This window comes from Lates calcarifer, linkage group LG13 (genome assembly GCF_001640805.2).
Source record: "Lates calcarifer isolate ASB-BC8 linkage group LG13, TLL_Latcal_v3, whole genome shotgun sequence".
Lineage (NCBI taxonomy): Eukaryota > Metazoa > Chordata > Actinopteri > Centropomidae > Lates > Lates calcarifer.
In genome coordinates, this window is record NC_066845.1 from 11,470,451 (window position 1) to 11,486,955 (window position 16,505).

Here is a 16,505-nt window from a genome sequence, read left to right on the forward strand (position 1 = left end):
TTACATCTTCCTCCTTCACAGTAGCTGTTACCTTTGATTATATTTCTACTGATTCCCATAAAAGCTTATCCAGATCCCAACAACGTGCCAGAATCGATCCTTCACACTCTGCAAAGGAGAAAAACAATGTTCTTGAAGAATACCTGATGTATGAAGTTGATGTCCTCACAGCTGACAGTCTTCAGTGTGAGCTTAAGAACCAAATCAAGTCTCACAAAGACACAGTGTCAGTTGCACAGTTGGTGCAAAACTTGAGGGATGAACAGGATGCCTTCCTTCAACAGATGATGCAGGAGCTCGAACTCGGCCGCCCACCATGAGCCAGGTTCTGCTCAAGGTTTCTTCCTCCCAAGGGAGTTTTTCCTTGCCACTGTCACCAAGTGCTTGCTCATGGGGGAACTGTTGGGTCACCTGAATATGAGGTCTATACATGTCATGTCAGGCAAACATCAGGGGTGAGTGGAGGGATTTAAAATGTCATTTAAAAAACAAAACAAACAAAAACCATCTTAAAAATATATTTCCTGCATCTATCGCTGTATTTAGTAGTAGTTTGTATTAGTACAGTCAAGTGTTGTCTGAAAATATAGTCACTGACATGCCATTAAAATAAAGACTATAATGAAACAGTACAATTAAACAACAAAGCAAACAGCAAAATACTTAAGCTTCCATGAAATCAGATTCACTTTGATTAATCTCCGTTATTTCTTTACGTTCTGTCCAAAACCATGATTACATTCTCAGTAACACCTTGACAAATGACCGACCAAGAACCACATATATGCAGCACTTTTCTCTCCTAATATCCCACTTTCACAATTTCATGTGTTCAATGCGTCTATTAAAATATGTGTTTCACCTGATATCAAAGCAAGAAACCACAGGGGGTGTGTTTGCAGTGAAGGGCCTGTGCCCCAGTAGAGCTTTATGACAAGCAACGCCCCTGTAGAGCATCATTATTATGATGTGATGGCAGTGCATGTGCTTTTCACCAGTCATTATAAAGATTAGTGCATTATTGATGAGATGTAGTCCAAAAACAATTTCTCCCAAAAACCAATAAAGTATTCTTGAGATAAATGTTGTTGTGCAAATGTGTTTTTTCAGCTTTAAAGTATTCACAGAAAGATGCAGCAAACCAAGCTGAGCTGAGTTATTAAGTGTGGGAGAGAGCTGCTGAGTTGTCATTGTTTACACACATCGGCTGGACTGTGTCAGAGGACAGGAATGGAAAAAAGCGTTCCCCTTTAATGGTCACAGCCTTGAGACAGATAAAAGTCAGGCCCTCTCCAGGCTGCATCGCTTCTAATGACACTAAGAGAAATGCTTAATGGCCTTCAACAGAGTTTACCTCTGCTTCGATGAGCCCAGACCATGACCTATGCCTCAGTGTGTTTGCATTTTTGAATAGATCCCCCACGGTGACTCTCTCAAATTCTATTATCGAATTCATTCCAGGTTTATTCATTAACAGCTTATAAAATACTGACTAAGAATGCTGAAGAGCAGACAGACAGAGAGAGAGAGAGGTTTCAGGATAGAGACAGGCAGCAAAGTCAACTTACAAGCCCTGGGCCTAAAGAACACTTACTCAATTCCTTGAATTGGAGCCAACAAAGAAAGGGAAAGAGTTCCTACTGAGATTCTTGATCCATGACAAATAATATGTTTAAGAATTCAGACTTATCTACTGATCGCCAGTTCAAACAGGCTAATAGGTGGTGCTGGTTCTGGCTGCTGTTGTAGACACACTCTATGTGTCCCCAAAATGTAAACCTCTCCTGTCAGGGTTGATATGTAGTCCCTTTACATTATAAAAAAGAGCAATATTAGACATAGAGACATTAGACAAAGATGTACGTTGGCTACAGAGAACATCTTGGTCTGTAATATAGAGCTTCTGTCTTCATGGATGGGGGTTGTGGCTCTCCAGGGACAGGAGAGGGGTTTATTATGTGCCATAAGAGCAAAAACTGAGAGAGACAAAATAAACATCCTGGGTCTTTGTTTACACAATTAATCTGTGGTTTATCTTCTAATATGAAGGGATAATGTTTTGTCAACACAACTGTTTTGTTTGTCTATGATAGATTTTGGTAGCTGGACACTGAACTATCAATACTAGGCCTAACCAGGCAATCATAATAACTCTCTCTCTCAGTTGGTTAAAGTATTCCTGTCTGCAGTCGGTTCTGCTGCTGAGGCAGCCATGTCTTTCTACAGGCCCGTTCATTCATTAGCTCTACTCCTTGAAAAGATGCAGCAGCCAGTTTCTCTCGCTCACACTGGACCCAAAACAGACTCATCTAAAACCATGAACAGCAACGCACCAGCTCCCTCTTACCTAGACAACTCATGTGTTTGGACATACAGGCACAACTGCAGCACATCAGGACTTTTAAGGTGGTTCCATGGTGTAATGGTTAGCACTCTGGACTTTGAATCCAGCGATCCGAGTTCAAATCTCGGTGGAACCTCGTGGTTTTGAAAGGCTGAAGCTCAGATCGTGTGGCCATCCAATGTTAGTTCAGATAAAGTATGGAAACTGAAGTATGTTTACTTAATTGCTACAGGAAAGTGCACGAATATCGGCCAGTACTCATCTTTGTATCTGTTAAGATAAATTACAAGTGAACAAACATAAGAAAGACGAACGGACAGATGCAGACACAGACATGAATGGAAGTCTTCCCTTTTAGTCCACAGTTCTATAAATCAAATTCATTTCTGTTTCTACATTTCTACATGCATTTATTTCAATATTCTTTTGCGCGTAAAAGTTGTTTGTCGTACAAAAGATCAGTTCGCGTGTGCTTCATGTCTTTAATGCTAAATCATATAGAATTCTTAGATATAATAAAGGAAAGCAAACCTATGAAAAAAAAACAACGAATGAACTAGTGTCCGTATATGTAGATCATAAACTGTGACGCCAAACTACTGACAGGTTTTCGTTGATGAATGTGGTTCCATGGTGTAATGGTTAGCACTCTGGACTCTGAATCCAGCGATCCGAGTTCAAATCTCGGTGGGACCTAAGGTTTTTTAAATGTAGGGACGACCGTGAACGCAACTGGCAGAAACAAAACAAACAAACGACATCGTATGTAAAGTATATAGATAGTAATATAAATATGCGAAAGGTGCAGATCAACACAGAAACAAAACGCAAAACAAAACTGACGAAATCCCGAAATGATTACTGACAACCTCTGCACACGCATGACAGCTGACACACTATCTCAACTTTTTCCAGGGTGTGACTGAAGAAGTTATTCAATCACACTGAATCATGTCAAAAATAGAAATGATTATGAATGAGGAAGTGACAGCAAAAGGAAGCAAACTAATCATTAAGAAAATCAGGGAAGAAACGGAACTACATATCTGTGGACTATATATAGACACGGAACACGGACTGTGACCCCCCTTTGAACGCCTGTAGGAGGTTCCATGGTGTAATGGTTAGCACTCTGGACTCTGAATCCAGCGATCCGAGTTCAAATCTCGGTGGAACCTGTTATTTTCGAAGAGTGATGGCAACCTGTCTTCAACCTACACAATCTCAAATGAAAAACAAACAAACAAAAAAACATACTGAACATATGTGAATCATGTCGATGAACACACGTATTGAAACTTAGCAAACATTAGAGCTACAACATGCTCTTGCAAATTGTATCTTTACTTATTCATAACTTTTATACAAACTTATCTTACCTTTCTCCTAACTTAACTTGACTTTTACTCTGATTCAGGTTAATAAGTGGCTCACTGATAATAATAACATGAGAAATACTGAGCTGTATGTGTGCAGCAGAGTGAGAGAAGGAGTTTGTGCCCTGTGCTGTCACACAAACTTTACTGTGTTGCATTCAGTGACCCCAATAAACAAAAGCAGAAACATATTTGCTCACATACAAACACGTAACAGATACTACTATTCACAACGTATAATACTCAACCATAGGGTTACTAAAATGGTGAATGATCACATCAAGAAAAATGTCTTTCTTATGTACAAAGCAAAATCAACAAATCATTTTTTTATTAAATATGTGAAAAATTTCAGCAATTGCTAATTTCAGCAATCTAACAACAAATATTGTGAGGATGTTTACAAGTACAAGTTGTGGTAAGTAAGAATACAAGCTTTGTTTTTATGCACAGTTTGTTTTTAATTTTAAATGACAGTACATAGTTTGGACAAATCATCAGATCAGACATATAAGGAATACTGCAAAGTACTTCTTATTCTATACAGAATATTTTACAGTAGAAACATGTGATTGTGTTGTCATGTTCAATTCCAGTTACCGACGATCTTCCTTCTTATTCACTAGCTGGTGTGGCCATGGAGGGGCACTTCTGTTTGTAGTCTTCTGTCAAAATGATACCTAATTCTAAAAGAGCAGACTAACATAAACATACACAGTGGCTGTATTTGCCTTTCAGTTACAGTTTTTAAGTCAATTTTGAAGGTGTGTACTAAACAGCTGTATGGTTCCATGGTGTAATGGTTAGCACTCTGGACTCTGAATCCAGCAATCCGAGTTCAAATCTCGGTGGAACCTGAGACTACAGTAGTCAAAACCTCAGTACAATCTTGAATGCAATTGACCACAAAAGACAGAAATAAAGTTCTGAGTTCTGATTAATAAGTGACACACCTGTATCTTTTACTCTTCATCCTACACCTGAGAAAATGCTGACCAAAGGGGAACTCGGGTAAGCTGAGGTATCCAGTGTGGTTGCACTCAGGTGTGTGAAAGCCCAGCGGCTGGATCATGAGATGAGCTTTGAGTCCAGCTTTCTCTAATCCCTCCTTCATCAGCTTCACTGTGCGAACGCACGTCAGAGGGTCCAAGTGGCAGTTTATTCCAACAATGTCAGCTCCTGCACGCGAACGCATACACATGAAACACATTTAGATCGTACAGCTGAATGTTACACTTTGAAGGCCTACATCACAGAGGGTCTAAACAGTGCCTAAACAGTGTCAGTGGTCTTAATGTAATGTTTGAATCCCTCTAGAAAAAAATCCTGCTGAAAAGATGCTTTTATACAGGAAGCACTGCAAATATTATCTACTCTAATCTGGACACATTTCTAATTTTCTTTTTATGTAAGTCAGGTCACTTCACCTGCCACCTCCTCCCAAACAATGACAAATACAGCTGTGGCTGTTAATAAACAAGTTTGATTTTATTTTACTAAATACTGCATGTTCAAATGCTCAGTAGCAGGTTACAACAATCAGTCAATCAACAGATATTTTACAATTAGTAAAAAGATCAGCTGCGTTTTTTTGTATAACTGTTAGTAGGTTTATGAATAATGCATACAGTTACAGAACAGAAAAAAAAAGAAAGAAAGGCAGTTAATTCACAGTAACACTGTGCACATGGTATGTGTAAAGTGTCTGAGCCACCTCAACACATACTAAAAATACTAGGAGAGGTTGTTGAGGTTTGGTAAATGACAAAGCTTTTGATGAGTTTCTGTAAACCTGGTTATACCGTTGATTGTTTGTCATTCTTGACATGAAAAAAGGTGGATATTCTGTCCTAAAATATAAACATTACAACAACAAACTGTATGGCAGACACAAGCAACTATGTTAGAATTTTGGACGCCAGCTGCTTTTCATAATCATCGGCTGGTGTGGCCATGGAGGGGCATTTGGGACGTCCAGAGGCAGGCAGGAGGTTTTCCCAGTACTCTCGACGAGCCCTGAGACAAATTTTGAGAGTTAAGTTGTTTTTAGAGCAACACCTGTGCAGAGCAGAGATATACACTTTCAAATTTTTCCCAATATCTTTACATTCTTTGTTATAACTGCCACTATGCCACCATATACTAAACATAACATAACAAACAGTCTTTTGTTCATGTTTAATGCAGATGCTGCAGCATAATTCTAAAAGAGCAGACTAACATGAACATACGCAGTAGCTGTGTTTGTGCTCAGTCTTACCTGGCTCTGACCCAGGGTTTAGTGTGCATCTCCAGAGCAGCTCCCCACAGTCCGTGCTTCTCTGAAGCTGGAGGGAGTGATGCTCTCTCTGCAGACAGCTCCTCTGCTATAGCCCTGATATGGTACGGCTCAAATCCACAGCAGCCACCGATGTAACGAATTCCTGCATTGTAAGCCTCCCTGGCGTATTTATGAATGTCCCAGCGGGTCATGGCTCTGGTCTCCAGCGCTAAGAGGAGAGTAAAATATTATACAATTACAAATAAAAATTGCAAACTAACAATCACACTGTTCTTGCCAAAGGGGTTGCAGTGCATGGTTATGTTATTTGAGCAGAACCTCTTAATTCTGTTCAGTCAACTTAGCTTTAAGTAAATATTTAATGTTCTTTAATGTTGCTTTATGCAAAATTTCCTTCTTTTTTAGTTTGCTGTTTAGTGCTAAAACAAACACTTACAGCACATTACATCACTGTACTGTCATAACAACGATGATGATTTGTTTATTCTGCACAAAACAAATGTACAAATGCTAACCGAAGGGGTACTCCGGGAGGCTGGTGTATCCACCGAAGTTGCATTCAGGTGTGTGAAAGCCCAGCGGCTGGATCATGAGATGAGCTTTGAGTCCAGCTTTCTCTAATCCCTCCTTCATCAGCTTCACTGTGCGAACGCACGTCAGAGGGTCCAAGTGGCAGTTTATTCCAACAATGTCAGCTCCTGCACGCGAACGCATACACATGAAACATATTCAGATCGTACAGCTGAATGTTACACTTTGAAGGCCTACATCACAGAGGGTCAGTGTACCTGCTTTGACCAGCCTGACAGCGCATTCTCCAGGTGGGACTCCCTGCATGTCTCCCTGAGGGGAGATGCACAGTGTCGCACCCACTGTTTTACCGCTGGTCTTAAGCACCTCCACTGCCCACACCGCCTCTTCCACATGGTCTACAAACTGCAGGAGAAAAGTGCATCGCATCATCAAACCTTCACTTCAGAAAAGATACATTAGAACTGAACATTAACATCTGTTGTACAGTTATTCCTCATACCTCCACTATAAAGAAATCAATGTCTTTTTTCAGGAAGTCATCCATTTGTTTCTTAAAGATGGCCTTGACCTCAGTTTCATTGCGACTCTTCACATAACAGGGAGTCTTAGAGACACATCCAGCGACCAGTGCATCACCCTCATTGGCTACCTCCCTGGCCAGGTCACAGGCTGCCTCGTTGATCTGAGCCCCCTGAATCAGAAGAGAACAGACTGCAGTGACACCAGACCAATTTTCATCATGTAATGTAAAGAGGATAAAGGTGTTTTTAGATTTGACTAGTGAGGTTTTGTACTGACCGTGATGCTGGTGACATTGCCGCTGATCTCCAGCTTATCCTCACTGCAGTAGAAGGTGAATGTCTGAAGCACATTGGCTCCCGCTCTCAGAAACTCTCTGTGCAGCTGCCGCACTGACGGAACGAGGAAGAGAGAAGGTGTGACTTATTGGGAAAACAAATACTAAATAAACAGATAAAAAAAGTGCTTAAACAGAGTCTGCTGTTGTGTCACTGAATGAGTGTGTAACACCTACCTGCCTCTGGGTGTTCAACAGCAGCCTCAGGTGTCCAGTGTCCAGCCTTCACGTAGCCACGACGCTCCAGCTGCAACACATAACCTCCATCTCCTACAACCACCTCCCCAGCATTCAGGCGCTCCAAGATACCCTGAGTGCACGTGCACACACACACACACACACACACACACACACAGAGACATTAGTGGTATTAGTGCACCAATGCCTGATGTAATTATACATTAAACATTTACAACACTGCAGGCTAACATGCTATTCAGCTGTGCTCACTTGTCAATATCATCGTCTCCCTGTGTATTTCTGGTTGCTTGTCAACTTTCTTCATTAAGTAATATTATGAGTAGTTAATATATTACATTAACACCCCTGAATTTAGACAGCCTGTATAAAAGACCAGAGAATTCAAAAACAAGCACTGTATGTGAGGACTTCTTCACTTATGCTTAATTCACTGGTCTGTTAGAATTAAGAATAGAGGAGCACACACACTACACACAGTTTGCGTGGTGTGCAAAGTGTAGTGCTTGTTATCTTGAAGGCAGTAAATAGTGTACGTGTACTCAACTTCCACCTTCTTCACTTCTGTCCAGATAAACCTGCTCACCTTTTCTACTTGTAAGCTGCTGCATTCCATATGTTGGATGACTGAACATTAACCTGCTTATTTCTATCGATCAATTAACTGCTCTGAATGCAGCTAAAAGAGATGTCAACGTTCAAAATTCATAAGCTACGTTAAGGCCAACGTGCAAAACTACCAACCGCTGAGTTGAGCTCGTACCTTTCTCCTCTTGCTCTCCATCGGCGCGGCTCTCAGCTCCAACTTACTGTGTTTGACTCGACAAGCCTCAGAACCTTAAAAGAACCAGTCGTGCGCAAATACCTCTTATCACTGGCCCTAGACGATAATCTCGCGAGATTGAGGAGGCTGTATTCAAACTGCAAGGATCCCTCGTTCCCGAGGCACAACATGACCGCGCGTAGAGTGCGCGCACACAGGCGTGACGCCACTCAGAGAAACATGACTTTTCTGGGCTTTTGAAAAGTTTTACAAAGATTCAAAATATAAAATAAAAAGAGTGATCATTGACTTTGTTTTCCCCCCCGGGGAACTTCAGGTGGAGGTACTGCAGGTCCAGCTTCGTCACCACGACCAACTCCAACTGATCTTCTACATGAGGAGGATTTACCACACTGAGACAGTTTAAGCATGAATAAATATATAAATGTGGTTGTTTTGAACAGATGACAGGTTTAATAAACTTAAGTCACCATAGACTGAATATAAAAAAGATAAGACATTGCACAGATCACATAAACAATCACATATAATGTAAATGAATTTTTAAATGTATGAATTTAAAATACCATGAAGAAAACCTTTATGGTGGGAGTTATGGAAAATCACCTACAATTTAATATCACGCCACAGTTTTTTCGAGACTAATACATTGGCAAAAACAACAACAACAACAAAAGTTTGAGAACAAAGGCTGATGAATGACAAATGCAACAATAAACTACAAAATCTAAGAGTGTTGACTGATCCTCTCCTTTCCAGGCGAAACAGACTATTCCTGTAGACTATTTTTTTTTTTTTTTTTAAAAGAGACTATTCCTTATCTCAGAGGATTTTGTCAAAAAGGCCTGTTTTAGAGGCTTGTTTTGACCCTTTTTCATAGAGTCCATTGTTGCCTTGCATGCATTTATTGTTGAGTTGTTTTAAAGACCCATAAAGGTGGGCATTGCAAACTAACAAACCATAACTGAGTAAGTTATAATAAATGATTATTATAAATTATATTATGATGATTTTAATAATAACATGTGTAGGAGTACAGTATAAAATATAGAAGCAGTGAACTCTGGGTCTTTTTTTTTCCCCACTGTTTGGACATTGGTAATGCAGAATAACTGAGTTAAATCTAACTTTGGACTCTGTCAGTCTCACTGTTAATCTTGATCTTGCCCTGAAACTTCACGGGTTGAAACTGGGTCCATTTGTTTTTCCTGCGCAGACAAACCTTCACTTCTCACTCCTGGTCCACAGGGGGCGCTGCATCATTTGTCCGCAACAGAAATGATGATGTCGTCACTTCCTGGCGGGGTTTCCATCTGAAACTCACTGATGTAAACAAAACCACCGTCCAAGTGACAGTAAACAAAACTTTATCTGCTGACAGCCGCTGAAAGTTTTTGACAAGTTATCGTCAAAGTTTCAACTAACTAGCAGTCGTAGTTAGTGGCTAACGTACAGCAGTCTTTTTCAATTTAGATCTACCGGCAACGTTAAGATCAATTTAACAAGGTAAGATATTTTAATCCACCTCCGTTAGTCCCCAGTATCGTCCAAATAACGTCAAATAGAAAAATTAAAGTGCTCACATGGAGATGTTGACTTTGATTCTATTATTTGTAGCGTTATATGTTGGTTTACAGTCCATTAGAAATGAACTGTGCGTCATTTTAGCATTTACTTCACCTCGGTCTTACTTATACTTCCTCGACCATTTATAACGTTATTTTAAAAACAGACAGTTATAAAGTATAAGCAGTTTCTCGTGTTGTTTCATTAAATACAAACAGTGGGTCACTGTTGTTTTCATATAAACTGACTATTTTACTTCCTCTTGTTGTGTTTGTTTTTCCAAACTGTCGTTTATGTAAACTTTTCTTTTTCTTAATAGTCAGTGTCATTCTCATGCTCTTTTCTTGCCTGGATATATCAGTTTAATACTTTTTAAATCGGTACAGTGTTTAATGTCTCTTGTATAAAACCCAGGTGAACTGAAACAGACTTTCTCTTGTGAAGATCCTTTCCAGGCACCTTCACTTTTCTCTGATGGACCCATCGGACAATGTGGGAAACCTCAACCACACGATGGAGGCTGTGGGACTTAATGATGGTCCTGTTCCTAATGGCTCCACCGGACAGAAAGATACTTCGCCTACAGACATGTTGAGGTTCTTCTTCCACATCTGCTTTAACACTTTAGGTTTTTTTTTTTTTTTTTTCATTTCACAGGAGCTGTGTGCTGGATTATTTGATGAATCACAGCCCAATACCAGTGGTTAAGATGCACTTTTCATCTTGTTATATCGTGCACCCATGAGAACACATTACTTAATGTCATAAGACAATAATCTGTGTGTTTCTCTCTTTGTCAGAATAAAACAGCAAATGTCCAACCAGTGCTTTGAGATGGCCGTGCAGCTTCAAACAGGTATGTAACTGTGCATTATATCCAGCATGTCGTATCTTCATGACAAAGCATTAAAATCAAGTTTCCTCTAACAGGAAAAAGTAAGAGATCGTGCAGCACATCTGAAGCTGAGAGAGACTTGTGAGTATTTGCAATTAGCAGATGTGGATCTAGAATTTAAAACGAATGTAAGATTAAAGTTAATCTCAGGATTTACTGTGTTAATTTCTATTTTTGAATCAATTGTTCCAGACCAGATTATGTCAATGAACTGGAAAGAGTCAAAACGGATCATTTCAACAGCACAATGACACTGCACAGGTAAACAGATTTTAGATCAATCTTTATTCTCTGTGATGAATGCTGGATTCCTCTATAATTAATAATATAACATAAACGTACAATACATGCTTTATAGAAGCTGTGAGTCTTTGTTAACTTTGACCACTGATTGATTTAACTTGTGTCTTTCAGAATGCAGATGTGGCATGCTATTGGAGAAAAGCTGAAACAGAATGATTTGGAGGCTGAGTACGTCAACTCACATCATGCTGAAACAACATTTATTTTGTCAAAACTTTAATGACACTGATACATTTCTGTTTGTTTTTTTTAGTGCACTGAAAGCTGCAAGCGACCGCTGCATGGCTCTTTGTTCACGTATCAAACAACTTCAGAGGGTAATGTTTATGTGTAATGCTTGTTTGCAAGGTTACAAATTGAGATGCATATTAAAATTAAAGTGTTATTTCAAATTGAGGGAATTAGTTTCATACCCAAAACCCTCTTATTTTTCCCAATAGGAGTCAAGAGATCTTCAAGGTGAAATTACAGAAACGCAAAAGAAGAGACTCGGTATGTTCTGTGGTTTATTTTCTAATGTTGGTTTGATGGAGTTTTTACCTGCTTCATGTGTATTTGACAGATGACTCAGTGACCTCTCAGAATTGTCATCTTGTTAGTAGACTAATCTAAATTTGTCACTTGTGTGTGTGTGTGTGTGTGTGTGTGTTTGTGTGTGTAGAGATGAAACGGCTCACACATGAGAAAATGAAAGAGATGGAGGAGCTGACGTCGAAGAGAGAGGACCCAGATACAGAGAAGTACAAAGCAGCGCTGGAGAAAGGCCGAGCGAACCTGGAGAAATATAAAAAGATGGCCATCATGACACAAAACGTCCTTAGGGTAAGTTAAACAGGAATTTGAATATTTCTATCTGTCAGTAGAAGGTTTGATAATGGATCATGAATACAATTAACGTAGCAGCTGACGTATTAATGTCTGTGCTTCTCCTCAGGGCATCCTCTTGGCCTGTAAAGTCAACTGGCTGGATGATCCTCAACTTCGAGACATCGTCATGACGCTGGAGGAGTTTCCTACCTCTGACTAGAGAAGGAATTTATTCATATTTATATGTTTCTGTACTGTCTAATCGAATAAAACTGTTAAAACCAGCGGTATTAATTATTTGTAAAAGCAATGTAAGGAACGTCCAGCCGCCACTAGAGGGCGACAAGGGGTTGGGAACGATAATAAACCGACCACACATCCTGTCGGTGAAGAAGAAACGGGGAGTTTACACGTGTTTGTCGATCCCACACGGATATATGTTGAAAAAGTGTTTCGCATTTGGGTTTCTGGGTCTTTAATCGGAATATAACCGAGTAAAAATGCCGAAGGTAAAGGCGGAGAAGAAAAGCAGGCAGCACCAAGAGGTCAAAAACCAAGGTACGTTTCTTAAAGGGAGGCGTTAGCATTAGCATGACAGCAAGCATCACGGTCAGCTGCTGGAAAAATATGGGCTACAAAGTCAAAGTTCATCATTATATAGATACAAAACACTGAGAAGATTCCAAGTCTGTCACCAAGTCAGTGTCAAAGACAACACGTTTATAGCAACTGTGATTCTCACTGTTAAATGTGTTGGCGTTAAACGTTTGTTTACTCTTAGCTCACGTCCCCAATTATGTTACGCCGCACCAAACTTGATTCTGAAAATCTTTATTTAAATTGTCTCGACTTGCCCGTAAATGCTACCGCATCACACAGCGCCGTTAAGGTATTTGTTGAATTATCATGTGTCTTGTGTTTCTTTCGGCATATACATTGTTCATCAAATTAGCATTTAATGTCGAATTTAGAGCTAAGTATGTGCGTTTTGTGTTAGTGAGTTAAATGTATGAAGATGAATCATTAACTGTATGCTATTAAACTACCAAACCGTATTCCTCATAATATTAATGGCTGTAAGTATTATTTCACGCACTGCATTATTTCAGTCCCATGTTTCACTCACCACACAGTGAACTTTCTGTTTCAGTCTTTTTTTATTAAATGTGGTGGGCGTATTGTCTTAAATCTGTTTGTTTCAGGGCCCTTTAATTAGAAGTAATTTATTAACAGTGGAAGTAGGGAATAGAATTTAATTAATTGCTTTACACAAGCTCAGTATGCAGTGTTCTGTTTGCTGTCTGTTGCAGGGATCATGTTCAACACTGGCATCGGCCAGCATATCCTGAAGAATCCTTTGGTTGTCAATGGTATCATTGAAAAGGTGAGCAGTACTAGTGTAAAACACTGTGGTTAAGAGAAGTTAATGTACAGTTGAGTTTTTTCCACACAAGCGCAATCACAAACACACAAAGGCATCTTAAAGGCAAATCCAGTACACCCAGTCATGATGCAAAGTTTTCCCTAATCCATGGTTGTGGCTGAGCTCGTATGTGTCACGTTTTTCAGGCTGCTCTGAGGCCGACAGACGTGGTTCTGGAGGTGGGACCTGGTACCGGTAATATGACAGTTAAACTGCTGGAGAAAGCCAAGAAGGTGAGTGTATCTAAAAGTGCCATCTTGCTGCAAGTACTCAGGTTAAGACAGGAGAGTTGACTCTAATTCTGAAATTAGATCATGCACATGTACATCCTTATAAAAAAAAAACCCGTCAGAATGATACATTATTTTGTCACTGCTCAGTGTAAACAGTGTTTGATATTTTTTGCAGGTGGTGGCCTGTGAGTTGGACTGCAGATTGGTGGCTGAGCTTCAGAAAAGAGTACAGTGCACGTGAGTGACAACAACAGCACCGTGCCACCGTATATTTTCATAATGTCCGCAATCAAACAGAAAGTGAGCATGTGGTCTAATGAAAGGACATTGTGTTTTTCAACAGACCCATGCAGACCAAACTTCAGATATTAGTTGGAGATGTATTAAAAACTGATCTACCTTTCTTTGATGTCTGTGTGGCTAATTTACCGTACCAGGTAAAGATATGCTTTCCTCCACACTGCCTGCAGTTAATTTGACAATATCACTCATTGCAGGTATCTAAAAATGGACATTTCTTAATTTCTCATGCAGATTTCATCTCCGTTCGTCTTCAAGCTGCTGCTGCATCGACCTTTTTTCAGGTTAGAAAGTTTAAAAAAAAGAAGGACTTTTTAATTGTATTCCTCTCATGACCACATTGAGTATTCAGCACCTCTCCTGTTTCATTTTTGTTCAGGTGTGCCGTGCTGATGTTCCAGAGAGAGTTTGCCATGCGACTGGTTGCCAGACCTGGAGACAAGCTGTACTGCAGACTGTCCATCAACACACAGCTGCTGGCTCGCGTAGACCACCTCATGAAGGTTGATGCACAACTCTCTAGACACCACAACATTGTGACAGTGTCCTTTATTTTTTCCATCAAGGTTTCTTGTGCGTTGCAACAACCATGTCTCGGTATTGTTGTTTTCCCCCTTTCATCAGGTAGGGAAGAATAATTTCCGACCTCCTCCAAAAGTGGAGTCAAGTGTTGTTAGGATAGAACCGAAAAATCCTCCCCCTCCAGTCAACTTCCAGGTGAGATTTGATTCTTAAAAAGGTCAGTGCTGTGAGAATATAGCTGGTCAAAACATGACATAAACTATGTTGTTGTTTTTTTTTTTTTTTCCTTCCTCTGTAAAGGAGTGGGACGGCCTGGTCAGAATAGCTTTCGTAAGGAAAAACAAAACCCTCAGTGCAGCTTTCAAGTGAGTACCCGCCTGCTGCAGACACTGCCACTCTATCTGAAGCCTGTTCTGCCAAAAGAGAGCATGGAAATAAACAGACAATCATGTTGATTTATAATTTCCAGGTCGGCTGCAGTGGAACAGCTGCTGGAAAAGAACTACAGAATTCACTGCTCTGTGCACAATGTGGTGAGTGAACGTCCTGGTGCACAGCTTTGTCAGCCATGTTGGACTCTTATTAAATGTTGTTCCTTGTAACACACTTGTGTTTTTGAGAGTGCAGACCTGTCACTTTTAAGATCACTGGTTTGAATCTAAAGTCTTGCACCTCACCTTGACAGGAAGTCCCAGCAGACTTCAGCATCAGCAAGAAGATAGAGAGCGTTTTGCAGGAGGCTGATTTCAGTGAGAAGAGAGCCAGGTCCATGGACATCGATGACTTCATGGTGTAAGTTGAACATCTCCCCCTTTTTTGTTTCTACATCCCCTCTATGCCAAATAATCTACCTAAAATAAACAGCAGGTCTGACGTGTTTAATCGTGGGTATTTTCTTCATCCTCAGTCTCCTGCATGCCTTCAACTCTGCAGGGATCCACTTTTCTTAAAATGGCAGCATGGACGGAGAAATGAAGAGAACAGCTTTATGACTCCTGCCTTCCTAATGAGAGAGGTGAAGTTAGTGGTCAGATGAGTGGAAAGAAAGAGCTTGTCTGACTCATCTTTCCTCTTGTGGAGATTTGCTCGGACGAACTGATTTTCCAATGTTGAAACACTTGGATGAAATGTACAATGAATATTGGAGGATACATTTAAAGAGCTCATATTGAGTGTGTGAGTGTCAAGGGACATGCATGGACAATTTTTGGCAGAAGCTGTATAAGCCCCATAGTCTGTAATGGATTATTATTCTAATCTAAACCTTGTTAAAATTACCTCTTTGTGGAAAAGGTAAATATTTAACAACTAGCTTTATGACTGTGTGCAGTCTCTTAAAATAAATCCAAAATGTCCACAAGTTTTCTTTTTATCTCAGGCTGTTCTTTTACTGTGCTAACACTGCCTGACTGTCACTAAATTATACACTAGCACCCGTAACACTAGCGCCTCATCACAATTTCCCAGACGCCCAGTAGTTATATATTTATTACATTACGTATAGCTGTTACAGTGATACTCAGTTTTATCTGCATTGAAGAATATGCAGGTGTAGTTACTCGCTGTGACCACTAGAGGGCAATGGACATACCGTGTCATGGCAACCGTCGACTCCTGCGGTGGCAAAGTAGCCGGTGACATAGTAGTGCTTCCGGTGAAACCCTTTCACAGTAAGACTCAAACTAGGCCAGAACTTTCAGACCTTCTAGGAATCAGGTCTGGTGAATAAATGTTTGTTTACAGATTAAATGGTGGCATATGAGAGCTAACCTTGTTATGATATCTCATGTATCAAACCAGACTCCTCTTAAATTGTGCAGATTTTGTCACTTTGTCTTCCAGCTGTTGCATCCACCTTTCAGGTAAGAAACTGGCTATATGCTTCCACACATCTGTGCACTGTCACCTCTAGGCACTTTCCTAAACCTGTCACCATCACTTTACTTCAGTGTATGGCGTCACAGTGGTGTCTATGGAGAGTGAACAGGTAAACAGGGAATGCACTCATTTACTTTGTTATGCAGGCAGCATCTGTCACCATGGATACTGATGCACATTGCTTCCCTAGCTGTTGTCACTGTGG

General features: G+C 40.2%; 3 protein-coding genes and 4 non-coding genes across 8 annotated transcripts; 6 read left to right on the forward strand and 1 right to left on the reverse strand.

The window, feature by feature from the left end:
- Positions 1 to 2,408: 2,408 nt before the first annotated feature.
- Positions 2,409 to 2,480, forward strand: trnaq-uug (transfer RNA glutamine (anticodon UUG)). Its single transcript has one exon. It is a non-coding gene; the product is annotated as a tRNA-Gln (tRNA).
- Positions 2,481 to 2,968: 488 nt separating this feature from the next.
- trnaq-cug (transfer RNA glutamine (anticodon CUG)) lies at positions 2,969 to 3,040 on the forward strand. Its single transcript has one exon. It is a non-coding gene; the product is annotated as a tRNA-Gln (tRNA).
- Positions 3,041 to 3,450: 410 nt separating this feature from the next.
- On the forward strand, positions 3,451 to 3,522 carry trnaq-cug (transfer RNA glutamine (anticodon CUG)). Its single transcript has one exon. It is a non-coding gene; the product is annotated as a tRNA-Gln (tRNA).
- A 983-nt stretch (positions 3,523 to 4,505) lies between these two features.
- trnaq-cug (transfer RNA glutamine (anticodon CUG)) lies at positions 4,506 to 4,577 on the forward strand. The gene has a single exon. It is a non-coding gene; the product is annotated as a tRNA-Gln (tRNA).
- A 606-nt stretch (positions 4,578 to 5,183) lies between these two features.
- Positions 5,184 to 8,519, reverse strand: LOC108878770 (betaine--homocysteine S-methyltransferase 1). The gene is made up of 8 exons (XM_018669744.2): positions 8,353 to 8,519; positions 7,569 to 7,701; positions 7,334 to 7,446; positions 7,035 to 7,226; positions 6,790 to 6,937; positions 6,517 to 6,699; positions 5,981 to 6,209; positions 5,184 to 5,736 (listed from the first exon to the last, which is right to left on the reverse strand). The coding sequence occupies exons 1-8, from the start codon at positions 8,371 to 8,373 to the stop codon at positions 5,619 to 5,621; spliced, it is 1,137 nt and encodes a 378-aa protein (XP_018525260.1). The 5' UTR covers positions 8,374 to 8,519; the 3' UTR covers positions 5,184 to 5,618.
- A 1,159-nt stretch (positions 8,520 to 9,678) lies between these two features.
- On the forward strand, positions 9,679 to 12,228 carry cenph (centromere protein H). The gene is made up of 10 exons (XM_018668346.2): positions 9,679 to 9,879; positions 10,384 to 10,535; positions 10,740 to 10,795; positions 10,870 to 10,915; positions 11,027 to 11,095; positions 11,249 to 11,305; positions 11,391 to 11,454; positions 11,578 to 11,629; positions 11,799 to 11,959; positions 12,072 to 12,228. The coding sequence occupies exons 2-10, from the start codon at positions 10,414 to 10,416 to the stop codon at positions 12,162 to 12,164; spliced, it is 720 nt and encodes a 239-aa protein (XP_018523862.1). The 5' UTR covers positions 9,679 to 9,879; positions 10,384 to 10,413; the 3' UTR covers positions 12,165 to 12,228.
- A 94-nt stretch (positions 12,229 to 12,322) lies between these two features.
- Positions 12,323 to 15,782, forward strand: dimt1l (DIM1 dimethyladenosine transferase 1-like (S. cerevisiae)). 2 transcript variants are annotated; one of them, XM_018669360.2, is made up of 12 exons: positions 12,323 to 12,502; positions 13,255 to 13,328; positions 13,514 to 13,600; positions 13,776 to 13,837; positions 13,944 to 14,037; positions 14,135 to 14,184; positions 14,280 to 14,403; positions 14,525 to 14,617; positions 14,723 to 14,787; positions 14,892 to 14,955; positions 15,108 to 15,214; positions 15,330 to 15,782. In XM_018669360.2, the coding sequence occupies exons 1-12, from the start codon at positions 12,445 to 12,447 to the stop codon at positions 15,370 to 15,372; spliced, it is 921 nt and encodes a 306-aa protein (XP_018524876.1). In that variant the 5' UTR covers positions 12,323 to 12,444; the 3' UTR covers positions 15,373 to 15,782. The 2 variants fall into 2 exon arrangements, with proteins under 2 accessions (XP_018524876.1, XP_050930975.1); XM_051075018.1 differs by lacking the exons at positions 12,323 to 12,502; positions 13,255 to 13,328 and having other exon boundaries at positions 14,135 to 14,180; positions 14,275 to 14,403.
- Positions 15,783 to 16,505: the final 723 nt, after the last annotated feature.